The sequence below is a fragment of the Lissotriton helveticus genome, chromosome 4_1, assembly GCF_964261635.1.
Source record: "Lissotriton helveticus chromosome 4_1, aLisHel1.1, whole genome shotgun sequence".
Classification (NCBI taxonomy): domain Eukaryota; kingdom Metazoa; phylum Chordata; class Amphibia; order Caudata; family Salamandridae; genus Lissotriton; species Lissotriton helveticus.
In genome coordinates, this window is record NC_136063.1 from 1441051944 (window position 1) to 1441065522 (window position 13579).

Below are 13579 nucleotides of genomic sequence, written 5' to 3' on the forward strand. Positions count from 1 at the left end.
CATAGATCACCCCCAGCTGCTGGAGCGCTCGCTTCACTGGCGGCTAGCTCTGCCTGGGTGAAATCAGGGTGAACGAGAGGACATTGCCCTGATGCCGCATCTCTCTGCACTCTCTGGCTGGATGAAGGATCGTGTCTCGGTCTCAATACTTTAGTATCCTGGCAATTATAGGACAGGGTGGTGCTCCAGGAGGCCGGTGCGGCCCAAGAGTATTGTGTGCTCTCTCCATACACAGTGCAAACGGCAGACCGGTCAATGCCGAATAGTTCCCACAGCAGGTTTTCAATGTAGTATTCCATTTTAGCGAAAGTCGTGGATTCCGGGATTCCAGTGATCCGGAGGCTGTTTCTGTGGGAGCGTGATTCTAAGTCTTCGTTTCTGGCTTTTATAACCTCTAGTACTCTATCCATTTTTAGCATCTACTGGTTGTAGTCTATCCTTCGATCTTCGGTGTCCAATATCCTTGCTTCCATGTGGTTTAAGCACTCATCACATGCGTCTAAACAGTGTTAAACCTGGTCTAGGTGTGCTGCAAGTTGGTCTAGCTTGGAGTCTATTGTTCTTAGGCTGGACTTGTTATCAATTAGATGCTAGCATGAATCTTCATCCTGTGTTACTGGCTCAGCTGTCTGTTGCCCTTCTGTATCTAGGGCAGTGCCCCTCAAACGTGAGCTTGGGCTGCCTAGCATCAGGTGTACCCATTGCTTTAGTGTTCAAGCGGTCAGCCTTCTGATCGTCGGCGCATTTGTATGCTTGGTGTATGAGGGGGGAAGCCGCAATGTCGCTTAGGTCATCTATGTGCTCCCAGAGGTGGAGTAGGGCAAGGGCCTGAATGAAGGCTAGCAGCTTAGTGCACTCTGAAGGACAGTGTATTCTCTTCTTTTTGGTGCTATGTTGTCCTACAGGTTTGTTTGTTGTTTCCTTGCATTGTTCAGGAACTCAGCGCTTCCTTTTACAGCACCAAACAAATGCCATGTAATATTACGGCAGTATGTATGACTGCATATTTATTTATTTATAACGTTTTATATTGCGCAGACATGACCCAAGAGGTTATCAGAGCACATCATGCAGGCTTTTTTTTTAACTCAATCCTTGCCTCATATGGGAGCCAAATTAGAGCCTGTAGATCAGATTGATGCGGTTGTATCTTTTGGATCCTATGAGGAGCTTTGCAGCTGAGTTAAGTGTATGTAGGCTTTACCTCCTCTGCACATACAAAGTATGTCTGTTTAAAGCATACACTAGCCTACAACCAGACTCCCATAGTCTTTCCAGGCAAGCAGTCCAGTCACATGCTTCAGGCCAGTCTGCCATTAAGCAACAAACATTTTGGACACATCCATGCCTTTTTATTCAAACACAAAGTTTGTGACTTTTTAAAGTGCCTCAATTTTGGGCAGCTCCGCAGTTAATCCATTTCCCCTTAAAACGGGTGACCGCAGTCTCATATGTATTCCACCCCTTCTCGGAGTATACAAAGTATGCGTCTGTTTAAAGCGCTTCAGTTTTGTGCAGCGCAGCAACTACTCGATTTATCCTTGCAACCTGTGCCGAAGTCCTCCTTCTCATATGTATTCCACAGAAAGCACCATCAGGCGCCCTATATTCATATGCACTTAGGTGCACGAGATGTAACAAATCTACTCCACTCTATTCCGCTGGACCCCAACCCACCCAACTCCACTGTACCCCAATCTACCCCACTCCACCCCAATCTACCTCACCCCACTCTACCCCAATCCACTCCATCCCAATATCCCCACTGCAATATACCCCAATCTACCACACTGCAATCTACCCCAATCTACTCCACAGCACCCCACTCCCTTAACTTTTAGCCATGCTGAATAGCTGCCAGACTAGCGAACAACATGGCTAAAACACATTGCCAAAGCTAAAAGGTCCTGCTTGCTTGTTAATTCTGCCAATAGTGCGTACTTGCATATTATACAATATTAATGTAATAAAAACTGGAGCATCAGGCAAGTAAACAATGTTTTGAAACGGATGTTGTATGCAACCTTGCTGGTGAGTGTGTTTTTGCATGAGAGAGTGAGTGTTTATGTGTAAGCTTGTGTGTATGCAAGCAATGTGTGTGTGAGTAAAAGTGACAGTTGGTGATAGGAGTGACAATAAATGAGAACGAATGTCAGTACGTGAGTATGATTGATCCAGGATGAGTGACAATAATGGAAAAAGAGTGAGTGTAATTCAGAGTGAGTAGGTGTGAATTAATCAGTGGAAGAATGAGTGACAATGTATGAGTGAGTGTAAGAGACCAATAATAATTGGTGCAAGTGAGAATGAATTTGTGCAAGTGAGAATTAGTGACAGAGTAAGAGTGAGTAGGTGAAAATGAGTGTGGGTTTGTGACTAACTTAGCATGAGTGAGAATGTGTTGTTATGCGTGCGAGTCTGCTTTTGGCCCATGCAAAATAGTGGTGTTGGCATACTGGTCACAATTATTAACATATTAAGAAGAGAAAGACCCCTTGTCAGACACCAAGGGAATGGAATACTGCCAGTACGGAAAACAAATTATCCCTGGGTACACATAAATCAAAAAAAGTTCTATCAGTGGTATAGTTCGTGTCTAGCATTATACACATTAGTATAGTTGGAAGGTCCCCAACCCGATCCCTGGCAAGATCAGACAATGACTAACACATTGACATGCAGTGCAAAATAGTTTTTTTTATTTTGTATATACAATTCTTATTAAAACACTATTTTTATGACAAGACAAACATATCTAAACACAACAATTCAATCCAAATGATTTAAAACAATACAATTAATCAAAGCAGGACATGACATAAAAGCATACAACACCTGTACCACACAGAACCCTAATGTATAGGGAAAAGATCAACACTTTGCCTTTTAGTATGACATATCCCTAGGAATAGTTACAACATGATTAGCCTGGACACAGAGACTGCTTCTGTATCTGCAGGTACAACTTGTCCTTGGTATTATGTTCAGAAGTGCGTCAACGCGTTTCGATGGATGTCTGTTTATTCCATTTTTATCAAGACAACAAATACGGTCACTTATTCTTTGTGGTATTTTGATTATTATATCCTTTGTAAACAAGTATATAATAGACTTATTTTGAAAACCTTGAAATGATTGTGCTGTAAACATAGTTGCAATGACATGCTACCAACATCTAGCTAGTATTATAGTATTTTGTTTTATATATACACCAATGTGTATTACAGCTATATTTCATGTCCTTTGTCATTACACTGCTACAAAAATTATATAATGCATTTCAACAATTATATATAATACATTTCAACAATTCATAGGGAATTCCACCTTACCCATTGTAGACATAATATCACTACTACTTAAAACATTGTCACAGTGTTATATTAATTTCTCACTAAAAAACGTATAGACTGTAATGTATGGTTTGTGGTCACATAATTCAATCGGTAATGTACCAAATACATTCCAGACGAATATCCCTAGGTGCCGTCCCTACCCTATAGAACTAACCTGATTCAATATTGGGATAGGAACCATTGATTACACAATGGACCACTCCTTCTACTAGCCTGTCTTGTACGTTTGGCTCGATCAAGGGAGACCTAACTAAATCGCTACATACATCGTATACCTCTGGGGGGGCACTCTGGTAGCTCTCACCTGAATCCAAAAGTTGGTTATTATGCTTGTTCTTTTTCTTTCTTAATAAAACCCGAGAGATGGTCTGTATAAAAAACCCTGGTAGGAAAAAATGTTTTTATTATTATTTCTAAATCAAAGCGTGCCTGCCCTATGTTTATATAAGCACACTACACTCACTTTTATCCTATGTTTTTATCGTACCTTTTAGGTAGGATTTAAAGTATCACCGGTCCCCGAGTTGCGCAGACTTTTTTTTTAATCCTGTTGCATAAACAGAGATCCTATCTGGAGGACACAGCACACACCATATCAACTTTCGAGGGACAGGGCTTCAATAGGGTGACCCAACTCCTGGTCACTCTAGATATTAAAGCCCTGAACACTAATATCCCTCAAGACGACACCATTAGAGTAATTGCATCAATTTTATAACAAGAGGAACTAAATGGTGTTAATAAGGATTTTAATTTGGCATGTATTACCATGGTTCTCAAAAATAACATCTTCCTGTACAAGGATGAACTATATCAACATATCAAGGGGACCAGCATGGGGGCTTCATGTGCCCCCAGTCTGTATGTGAGCAATTTTGAAAACACATCTACAAAGAGATGGCACCCTTTTATGAAAATATCTCCTCCTGGTACCGTTTCATTGACGATATCATATTGGTCTGGAATGGTGCCCGCAGGGAGTTAGAATCATTTATTGAATGGCTCAACCTAGGTGATCGTGACCTTAAATTCACAGCACATTATAGTAATTCAAGTGTAGAGTTCCTTCACATTAGGGTAAAAATGCGTGGAGGATGAACTACATGTGGAGCGGTTTACTAAGCCCACAGACAAGAACACTCCTATTATATAATAGCAACCATCTTGGATACCAGAAAAATATTGCCTTTGGGGAATTTTTAAGGTTGCGACACAATTGTACATCCCTAAAGGATTTCTATTACCACTCTGACATCATGGCCAAAAAACTACAGGATGAGGGTTTCCAAGGAAACTCATTAAACAGTCCCTCAAGAGGGCCCGGTTTTATGACCGGGACCATCTATTGGATATGAATAAAGAGAAAAAAGATAAAGGAGCTGAGAGAATTGTATTTGTTAGCAATTTTTCAAATATAAGCAATAAAATAAAAAATATAGTAAACAAGAATTGGAAGATTCCCAACCATGGTGCCAAAGTACAATTACAAAAAAACGCTGTTTTCTTTTAGGCGGAACAAGACCATCAGGAACGCTTTAGTGAAAACATACAGAACAGAATCTGGAGGTCAAAGGACATTAGGTGGACAAAAGGCAGTAGGCAATCACAAATGCGGAACGTGTTCCATATGCCCCCACTGCATTGAAGGCAAGAGTATAATGTTTGCAGGTAAAACAATAAAGGTAACAACCCTTAACAACTGCAGCAGTAAAAATATCATTTACCTACTGACCTGTCTGTGCGGACTAGGCTATGTTGGTGAGACCAGTAGGGAGCTACGTGTCTGGTTAATCAAACATAAATCAGCAATATGAACGAGGAAAATAAATGCCCCTCACAGATCACTTTTCTAAACTGAACCATGATGTGGTCAATTCAAATGCTTTATTTTGGAAAAAATTTGTATAGACAGAAGGGGAGGTTATCCAGATAGCAAAAGAAAAACACGCGAATAGTGGTTTATGTGCCATCTGAATACAATAGAGAATGGATTAAACACACAGGAAGATTGGATGTAAATAGTGGCCAATCAATAAACACAATGAATTTTAGACCTACAGTTGCTGTGTCTTTAGTAAATAGCCCCTGTGATGCGGTAATCTAGATCAGGTAGATTATACCATTGGGTAATAGTACAATGGTCCCGTAAGAATAGAATGAATGATGCGATTAAGTCCAAGTGTCACCCACCAGTAGTCACAAGGACACAGATATACCGATTGGGAACCACGTATATTTAGTAGCTCTGAGAGACACACACAAAAAGAGAAGCGCAAGAGTGTATGTAGTGCACCTCTCCAGCACTGGATACATTCATGTGGGCTTCAATAACATCTGCAGGACTATTGGAAATCCATGTGATTATGAGTATTTACAAAAAGATTCTTTTTAGCCCCTGGTGAGAACGGGATTGATTTCCGAGTTACAAGTGGCAGATCAGCACAAGCAGTGCACGGGGCCATTTGGAATTCGGCAACCAATTAAATATTGCTATATCGTATTTAAATGAAGGCAATGCAGCGGGTCCTTTATTTTCATTTTCCAAAGAAACGAGGCAGGACGGGGAATCCCCGAGATAAAATAAAGTGAGAAAGGGAGCCGTTAAAAAAGGGATGGGCTAGATAAATGAACAGCCAACTTAAGCCCAGGTTTCCCTCCCCGCATCTAACAGTTTAACTTAATGGGGTTGTCCTATTTTATAGCGTGAAGCAAACGCGATGTAGGTGAGGAGGTGTACGTATTGAAACCCCTTTATTCTGGAAAACTATAAGCGGATGTTTGGACGCAGACAGATCAACATTGGGGTCCCAAATTTAACCCTCTTTTGGATGTACGCAACTCGGGGAGCGGTGATACTTTAAATCCTATTCAACAAGGTACGATAAAAACATAGGATAAAAGTGAGTGTAGTCTGCTTATATAAACATAGGGCAGGTACGCTTTGATTTAGAAATAATGATAACAAGTTTTTTTCCTACCAGGGTTTTTTTTTTTATACAGACCAGCTCTTGAGTTTTATTAGGAAAAAGAACAAGAATTATTACCAACTTTTGGATTTAGGTGAGAGCTTCCAGAGCACCCCCCCCCCCCCCCCAGAGGTATACAATGTATGTAGCGATTTAGTTACGTCTCAAAGACAGGCTAGTAATCGGAGTCATTGTGTAACAAATGGTTCCTATCCCAATATTGAATCGGGTTAGTTCTACAAGGTAGGGACGCCACCTAGGGATATTCGTCTGGAATGCAGTTGCTACATTACCGATTGAATTATGTGACCAGAAACCATACATTACAGTCTATACGTTTTTTTGTGACAATGTTTTATGTAGTAGTGATATTATGTGTATAAAGGGTAAGGTGGAAATTCCCTTATGAATTGTTGAAATGTATTATATATAATTGTTGAAATGCATTATATAATTTTTATAGCAGTGTAATGACAAAGGACATGAAATCTAGCTGTAATACACATTGGTGTATATATATATATAAAAGTAAATACTATAATACTGGCTAGATGTTGGTAGCATGTCATTGCAACTATGTTTACAGCACAATCATTTCAAGGTTTTAAAGAAGTCTTTTATATACTTGTTTACACAGGGTATAATAATCAAAAATACTACAAAGAAAAAGTGAACGTCTTTGTTGTCTTGATAAAGATGGAATAAACAGACATCCATCGAAACGCTTCAATGCACTTCTGTACATAATCCCAAGGACAAGATGGACCTGCAGATACAAATAACAGTCTCTGTATCCAGGCTAATCTTGTTGTAACTATTCCTACGGATATGTCGTACTAAAAGACAAAATGTACAGTCTATTGTCGTTCTTTTCCCTATACATTAGGGTTCTCTGTGGTACAGGTGGTGTATGATTTTAGGTCATGTCCTGCTTTGATTAGTTTTATTGTTTTTAAATCATGCTGAATTGAATTGTTGTGTTGAGATGTATTTGTCTTGTCATAAAAAATTGTGTTTTAATAAGAATTGTATATACAAAATAAAAAAACTATTTTGCACTGCATGTCAATGTGTTAGTCAGTGTCTGATCTTTCCAGGGATCGTGAGCAGGGTCCTTCGAACTATACTTATATGTATAATGCTAGACACAAACTATACCAGATGGTTTACACCTCATCTTAAAGCCGCAAAGCTGCAAGTTCGTCAAAGGGAACGTAAGTGGCGGTCGGCCTATTTAGAATCTGACAAGGCTGATTATTGTAGGGCACGGAAGGAGTATCAGAAACTTATTCAGAAGCACAAAACGGACTATTTCTCTGAGCAAATTCTTCATTCACGCAATAAATCCAGAGATTTATTCAACATTGTGGAGGGTCTTTGTGGCAGTGACAGAACTTCCCCAGTTGTGGCTCCTACTCAGGATCTCTGTAATACCCTTAATACCTTCTTTCTGAATAAGATTTGCACCATAAAGCAAAGTATTCTTACCACCTTATCCCCTCCTTCCCCGGACATCTTTCACAATCCCTCTACCCTGGAATCTTTCCCCCCCATTGATGCCGCCTGCCTATCCAAACTTCTTTTTAAAGTAAAATCTGGCTCTCCTGATGATGTCTGCCCTCCCTACATCCTGCGGGAAGTGGGAGCTGCTATCCCTGAGAGCATTCTTTTCATGATGAATGGTTCCCTCTCACAGGGTTTGGTCCCTGCCAGTTTTAAAAAAGCCCTTCTCATCCCTTTGCTGAAAAAAGCTGGGGCTAATCCATCGGATCCTCTCAATTATAGGCCCATTTCCCTGCTGCCGTACTGTGCCAAGATATTGGAGGCTCATGTTTGTGATAGCATGTCCCAATTCTTGGAAGAATCACAGTTCCTTGCGCCTAACCAGGCTGGCTTCCGTCCTCTTCATTCCACTGAAGCAGTCATCGTCTCAGTTCAGAATACTTTGAGGCGGAATGCAGACAAGGGGATCCATCAGGCGCTGGTATTATTAGACCTATCAGCGGCGTTCGACACGGTTGACTATACCATCTTGGTCAACCGTGTCGAACAGGCCGGCCTTAGGGGTCCTGCGTTGAGCTGGATTCGCTCATTTATTACTGGCCGCACCCAATCCGTGAGACTGGGCCCCTTTACGGCCCCCACTATCCCTACCACCTGTGGAGTCCCTCAGGGCTCCTCCCTGTCACCTTTGCTTTTTAATCTTTACCTACGCCCCCTGCTGTACTCCCTCAGGGATACCAGAGTTACCATCTTCAATTACGCAGATGATTTGCAGCTCATCTTTCCTTTAAACACCGAGGACTCAGTGGTAGTGTTTCAAAACACCATGTCTCACATCCTGAGTTGGATGAGCTGCAATCACCTGAAGCTCAACCCAGGCAAGACTGAGTTGGTCTTGCCTGGGCAGAGTGTACTCAGCTGGAACCCTGGCTTTTGGCCGTCCAGCATGGGAGCCCCCCCATCTAAATCGTCTTCAGTTAAGAGCCTTGGAATCTTCCTTAGCGAAGATCTGTCTCTGATAAGGCAGGTCAGCGCAGTGGTGTCCTCCAGTCTATTTCAGCTGAAGAAAATTAAGAAAATTGCGCGTTTCTTCTCTTTGGAGGCGCTCACACAGATTGTTATCTCCCTGGTTCTGTCCAGATTGGATTTTTCCAACAGTCTCTATCTTGGGCTCCCGATCGGCGAGTTAAAGCGCCTCCAGTTGATTCAGAATCAGGCAGCCAGACTCATTCTGAATCTACCTAAGAGGCAGTCTGTCAGACTGGGCCTAAAACAACTACATTGGCTGCCTGTTGAGCAACGGGTGGCTTTTAAGACTGGTTGTATTTTATTTAAGTCCTTACAACAAACAGGCCCTCTATTCATCAGAGATCTGTTTAAAAAATATGACCCCCCTAGGAATCTTCGCTCCATGCACAAACATCTTCTGACTGTCCCCACTTATAAAAGGAAGCGTCTTGGAGGCAGCTGCTTTGACCACCTTGCAGCTGCCTTCTGGAATTCCCTTCCTCTTCACCTTAAAATGTGCGGAAACATCCTTAGTTTCAGACACTCCCTCAAAACATGGCTCTTTTCTCAAGCGTTTTGATGAGTACCTTTTTGCTTCCTGTGACTGATGCGTTGTGTCCCTGTCTATAGCGCCATGAAGCCCCCGGGCGAACGAGCGCTTTATAAATACATCTCAATATCAATATCAATACCACTGATATGACTTTTTTTGATTTATGTGTACCATGGGATAATTTGTTTTCCACAATTATTAACAGACAGGGACCTGGCATACTAAAGATAATACTAGATATATGGCACATCCATGGCAAAAGGCTGGCGCAGGCATACTGGAGCTAATTCTTGGTATGGGACACCCATGGTGAAATGTTCGTTCTAGCACAGTGGAGGTGATTGGCATAAAGGAGAATAGTTATGGCATATTGGGGTAGAGAGGGGCATGACAAAATGCTGGCCCTATCAGACAAGGTGTACATTTTGACATAAAGGTCACCCATTGTATATGGCTAACATTATTAGCAAAACTCCAGGACTGGCATATTATATGTAATTGTTGGCATAAAGGAGCACCCATTGCATATAGGGGGCACCCATGCAAATCGTTGGCTCTCGCTCAATGTAGGATATTTTTGACATACGGGGGCACTGATGGTACATTTTGCAAAACAGGGGGTGCACTCCTGTGGAACGTTAGGTTTTATTGTCTTTGAACTCCATGAAAGAACTGACATTTGTAACCAGTGCCCTTTCATAGACCATGCCTTTTTGGTAGATTTAGGAGCAAAGTTTGCTCTAAAATATCCTATTTGGCCAATTTTCTCAAAATGTTCTTGTGGGTAGAATCCCTTACCCTTGAATCCATTCAAAAGAGCTCCGTTTAATTCGCTTTGCTCAATACAATTTAGGGCAAGTATTGTATTCCACCCGACCACTTTCAGAGATTATGTCTGCACCTTAATATAGGTGTATCCAAAGAGAAATTTGTTTGGTATATTTATATTAATTACACAGTGATGTCAATTATTGTGATATCATCTGGGTTACGGTCAAGTGATATCACTTCCTGGAAAGATTCAGGGTTAAAGGTCATATGATGTCACTTCATTTGATTTCAACCAGGTAAAAGGATGAGCAATGTCACTGCTGCTACCCCTGGCATTTTACTAATTCGAAGTCCATGCTCGGCAGTTAAGAAAATGAAGTCTGCCCACGATGAGTTAAGAAAGTGTTATCCACACCTTGGTAAATTTAATGTGCAATTGCCCCGCCCAATGTACAACTTTTGAGGAGTTTCCGCTTGTGAAGAGCTTGTTCATCAAACAGTAGTTCCAAGATCAGGCTAGAATTTTAAGGCACGTTTTGGGGTATTTTCTTTTTAGGAGGGTGTGGCATTGGTATCTCAACCATAATTTAAATACATTTACAGAAAACGGGTTTAAATAACAGAAGCCCGTGTTGAAACAATGTCGTTTATTCAGATATGCACTATAAGAATTACTTGTGACATGCTGTAACTTATGTAGCATTTTAAAATCCACAAATACAATACAAAATCCATAATTTAAAAAATGAGCACTGGGTGAATACTTTACCTCACATTCTGGCATTCCAATTAAATGACAGCCTTGAAAAGCAGCCACTGCCTGTGTTAATGCCGAAGGATCTGCCAGCCCTGCGGAGCAAAACAAATTTTCATCAAACGAGCAATCAGTTAAAGGATTAAAAATGCATCCCTTTCTCATTGCAACCAGGTAAAACGTCAAAATGCTCGTTTTCAGATGTCATTGACTTATTTACGACGACCTCCTTAGAGCCCAAGGAAATAAATATTCAGTTAAAACAATGCGTTACTGCCTACATCAAGTGCAATGGTCCAACCCCTACATTCTAGAGGCACACCAGCTTTTCTAAATAAGCACTGCAGAGAAGAGGAGAATTTCAAGTTCTTAACAAAATGCTGTGGACTTTGCAGCGAAAAGAACAGAAGTAGCAGGCAGGAAACGTCATCAAGAGAACTGCTATCTATCAAATGGATTTGGCCATAACATTTGAGAGAATGAGAGAAAAGAATAGGTATAACAATAAAGGTGTATATATAAAAAAAAAGGCTATAATCTATATCCAGGTTCTCCAATGTCGGTCCGGACAGCCCGGATCCATGTCAGATTTTTAGGATATCCACATTTAGATAAATGTAGCTATCGTTAATATCTGGCACATCTCAGACCCCTCCAGAACCGACAATGGAGAACCTTGATCTATATAATTCACTCATTTTTGCCTTTTGAGTTTGAACCAGGTGGTACTAGAGTCAGCGCAGTGAGGTCCACCCGCACATAAGATGCGTAAAAAGTATATTTTCAACATACAGTCCTGGGAGTAGTATGTCACCACAGTTCCTAGCATCAGTTTTATTTTGGTTGGCCCCAATTAGGGGTTGTCCTGTTATTACTCGAGCCACTGCTGGCAATGGAAAACCAGGAGAGCAGATGCCCTATACCAGAGAGCCAGCTTGTTTCTGAGAAGTGCTGGCACTCGCCAAAGTTTACTGGTTATTGTGTCTGCTTTCTGCCATTCAAGAATAAAGGAATCTATAACAATAAATCATAAATACATAAAATCACATAAATGAGTCCCTCATTATTCACGTTACTCCACAGAAATACAGGCAATAAAGGCAGCAACACCCATAAGGCTCGAAGCTATGGTTACCATCCCCATAAAGTGCAGGTACTTATACAGTAAAGGACAATAGCAAAAAGCAAACACCATATTATCCACATTATCCTTCTGCCAAACAGTAGTGGGACAGCGCACCCCAAGTTGCATAAAAACCCAAAAAAACAACAATCTCCTGTCAACCATGTTGGGCTACAGGATACAAACAGTAGTGTCAATGAATGCAGCAACTACTAATCAAGATCCTCGAGTCCAGGCATACAGATTTTGTAAGAAGGGGGTAAGCGTCATAGTATCTATAGTTATATACGTTCATATCGGAGCATAGTCAGATTCATTGGGTGGTTACCAGGCTCCTCGTACATGGCAATTGAATTAAAAATACATTTATCATCTGTTCTAAAACAAAACGGTAATACTGCTCTGACAAAATTAATCTCATAATTTCTATAAAAAAAAAAAAAAAAGGGCACGGGGCCACCTTTTACATGCTAAGACATGGTAAGTGCAATAGATTGTCCTTCCACCCAAAATTATAATCACAATATTCTTCACTTCTGGGAAGTCTTCAACATTTAACTAAGTATTCTCTTGTCGGCAAAGTACCCAACCTAAATTGGACTTAAAGTGTGTTTTTTGGGGGGGGGAGGGGTAAATCGAATCCATATATACCATGTCAACGGAATGATAGTGATTGCTAAGATGGTGCCCCAATAGGTACTCTCCAATTAAAAGCACTGCACCTCTGGTGAGAAGTGCTGGCATTGTCCCTCTCAAAATAAGGAAGTGCAGGCACTCAGTACCTGACAGTACAAGCCTACTTAAAGCACTGACTCGAACTAAGCCCAAAATGTTGAACCACTTTTTTACATGCCCATCTGAGCTTAGGTGCTTCCTGATCGTATATCACAGTTTGTCCTGTTTCCACTCCATGTGAGTAGCCGGAAGTAGCAGAGAGCTCATGTTGTAGGCAGGTGGGCATTAGAAGTGTTCTATATCAATGAGTATTCAGTTGCTCCTGTGTACTCTTGCAGGTGCCTTACCAGTAGGCAAAGGAGAAGACTAGTGTACAAGCTTTCAAGAACAGTGTCTTGAGCAGACCTACGCATTTGGCAGTGGTAACAAGTTCTACATATGACTTGTGATTGGCAGGAAGGGGATGGGTAACCCTCTTGAACATGGCGGGCACTGGCTACAGGTCTACTTGTGATTTAAAGAGGTGGGGCCTTGCCCCACTCTCCACAATCTTTAAGGGCGTGTCATCTTTCTTCGCCATTAGGTGGCAGCAGAACATCCGATGCAGTACCTAATGATGACGACCAGGTGAAGGGACACAGCAGATGAACCTACAAGTTCTTGTGTGGAAAACCTACTGGGCTGTGTTCACATAACACAGATCTCTCAATGGAAAACTACAGCAACCTTGTGGGCTTTCTAGATGGGCATTTAATAACGGGCATGACGAGAAGCCAGCATCAAGCATTGCCAAAGTCAATAGGTCTGGAGTTGACTGCCACACCCTTTTCGGTTTGCCAATGCTTATTTTGTTCCGTCATTGCTTTTGTG

The 13579-nt window shown here is 41.3% G+C and overlaps 1 protein-coding gene across 1 annotated transcript in view; it reads right to left on the reverse strand.

Moving 5' to 3' along the window:
• The window catches only part of WRNIP1 (WRN helicase interacting protein 1), a 457752-nt gene that overhangs the window by 21782 nt on the left and 422391 nt on the right, over nucleotides 1-13579 (reverse strand). Inside the window, exon 6 of the mRNA XM_078688019.1 lies at nucleotides 10927-11006. Coding sequence (XP_078544145.1) covers nucleotides 10927-11006 — 80 coding nt within the window. The remainder of the gene's footprint in view (nucleotides 1-10926; nucleotides 11007-13579) is intronic.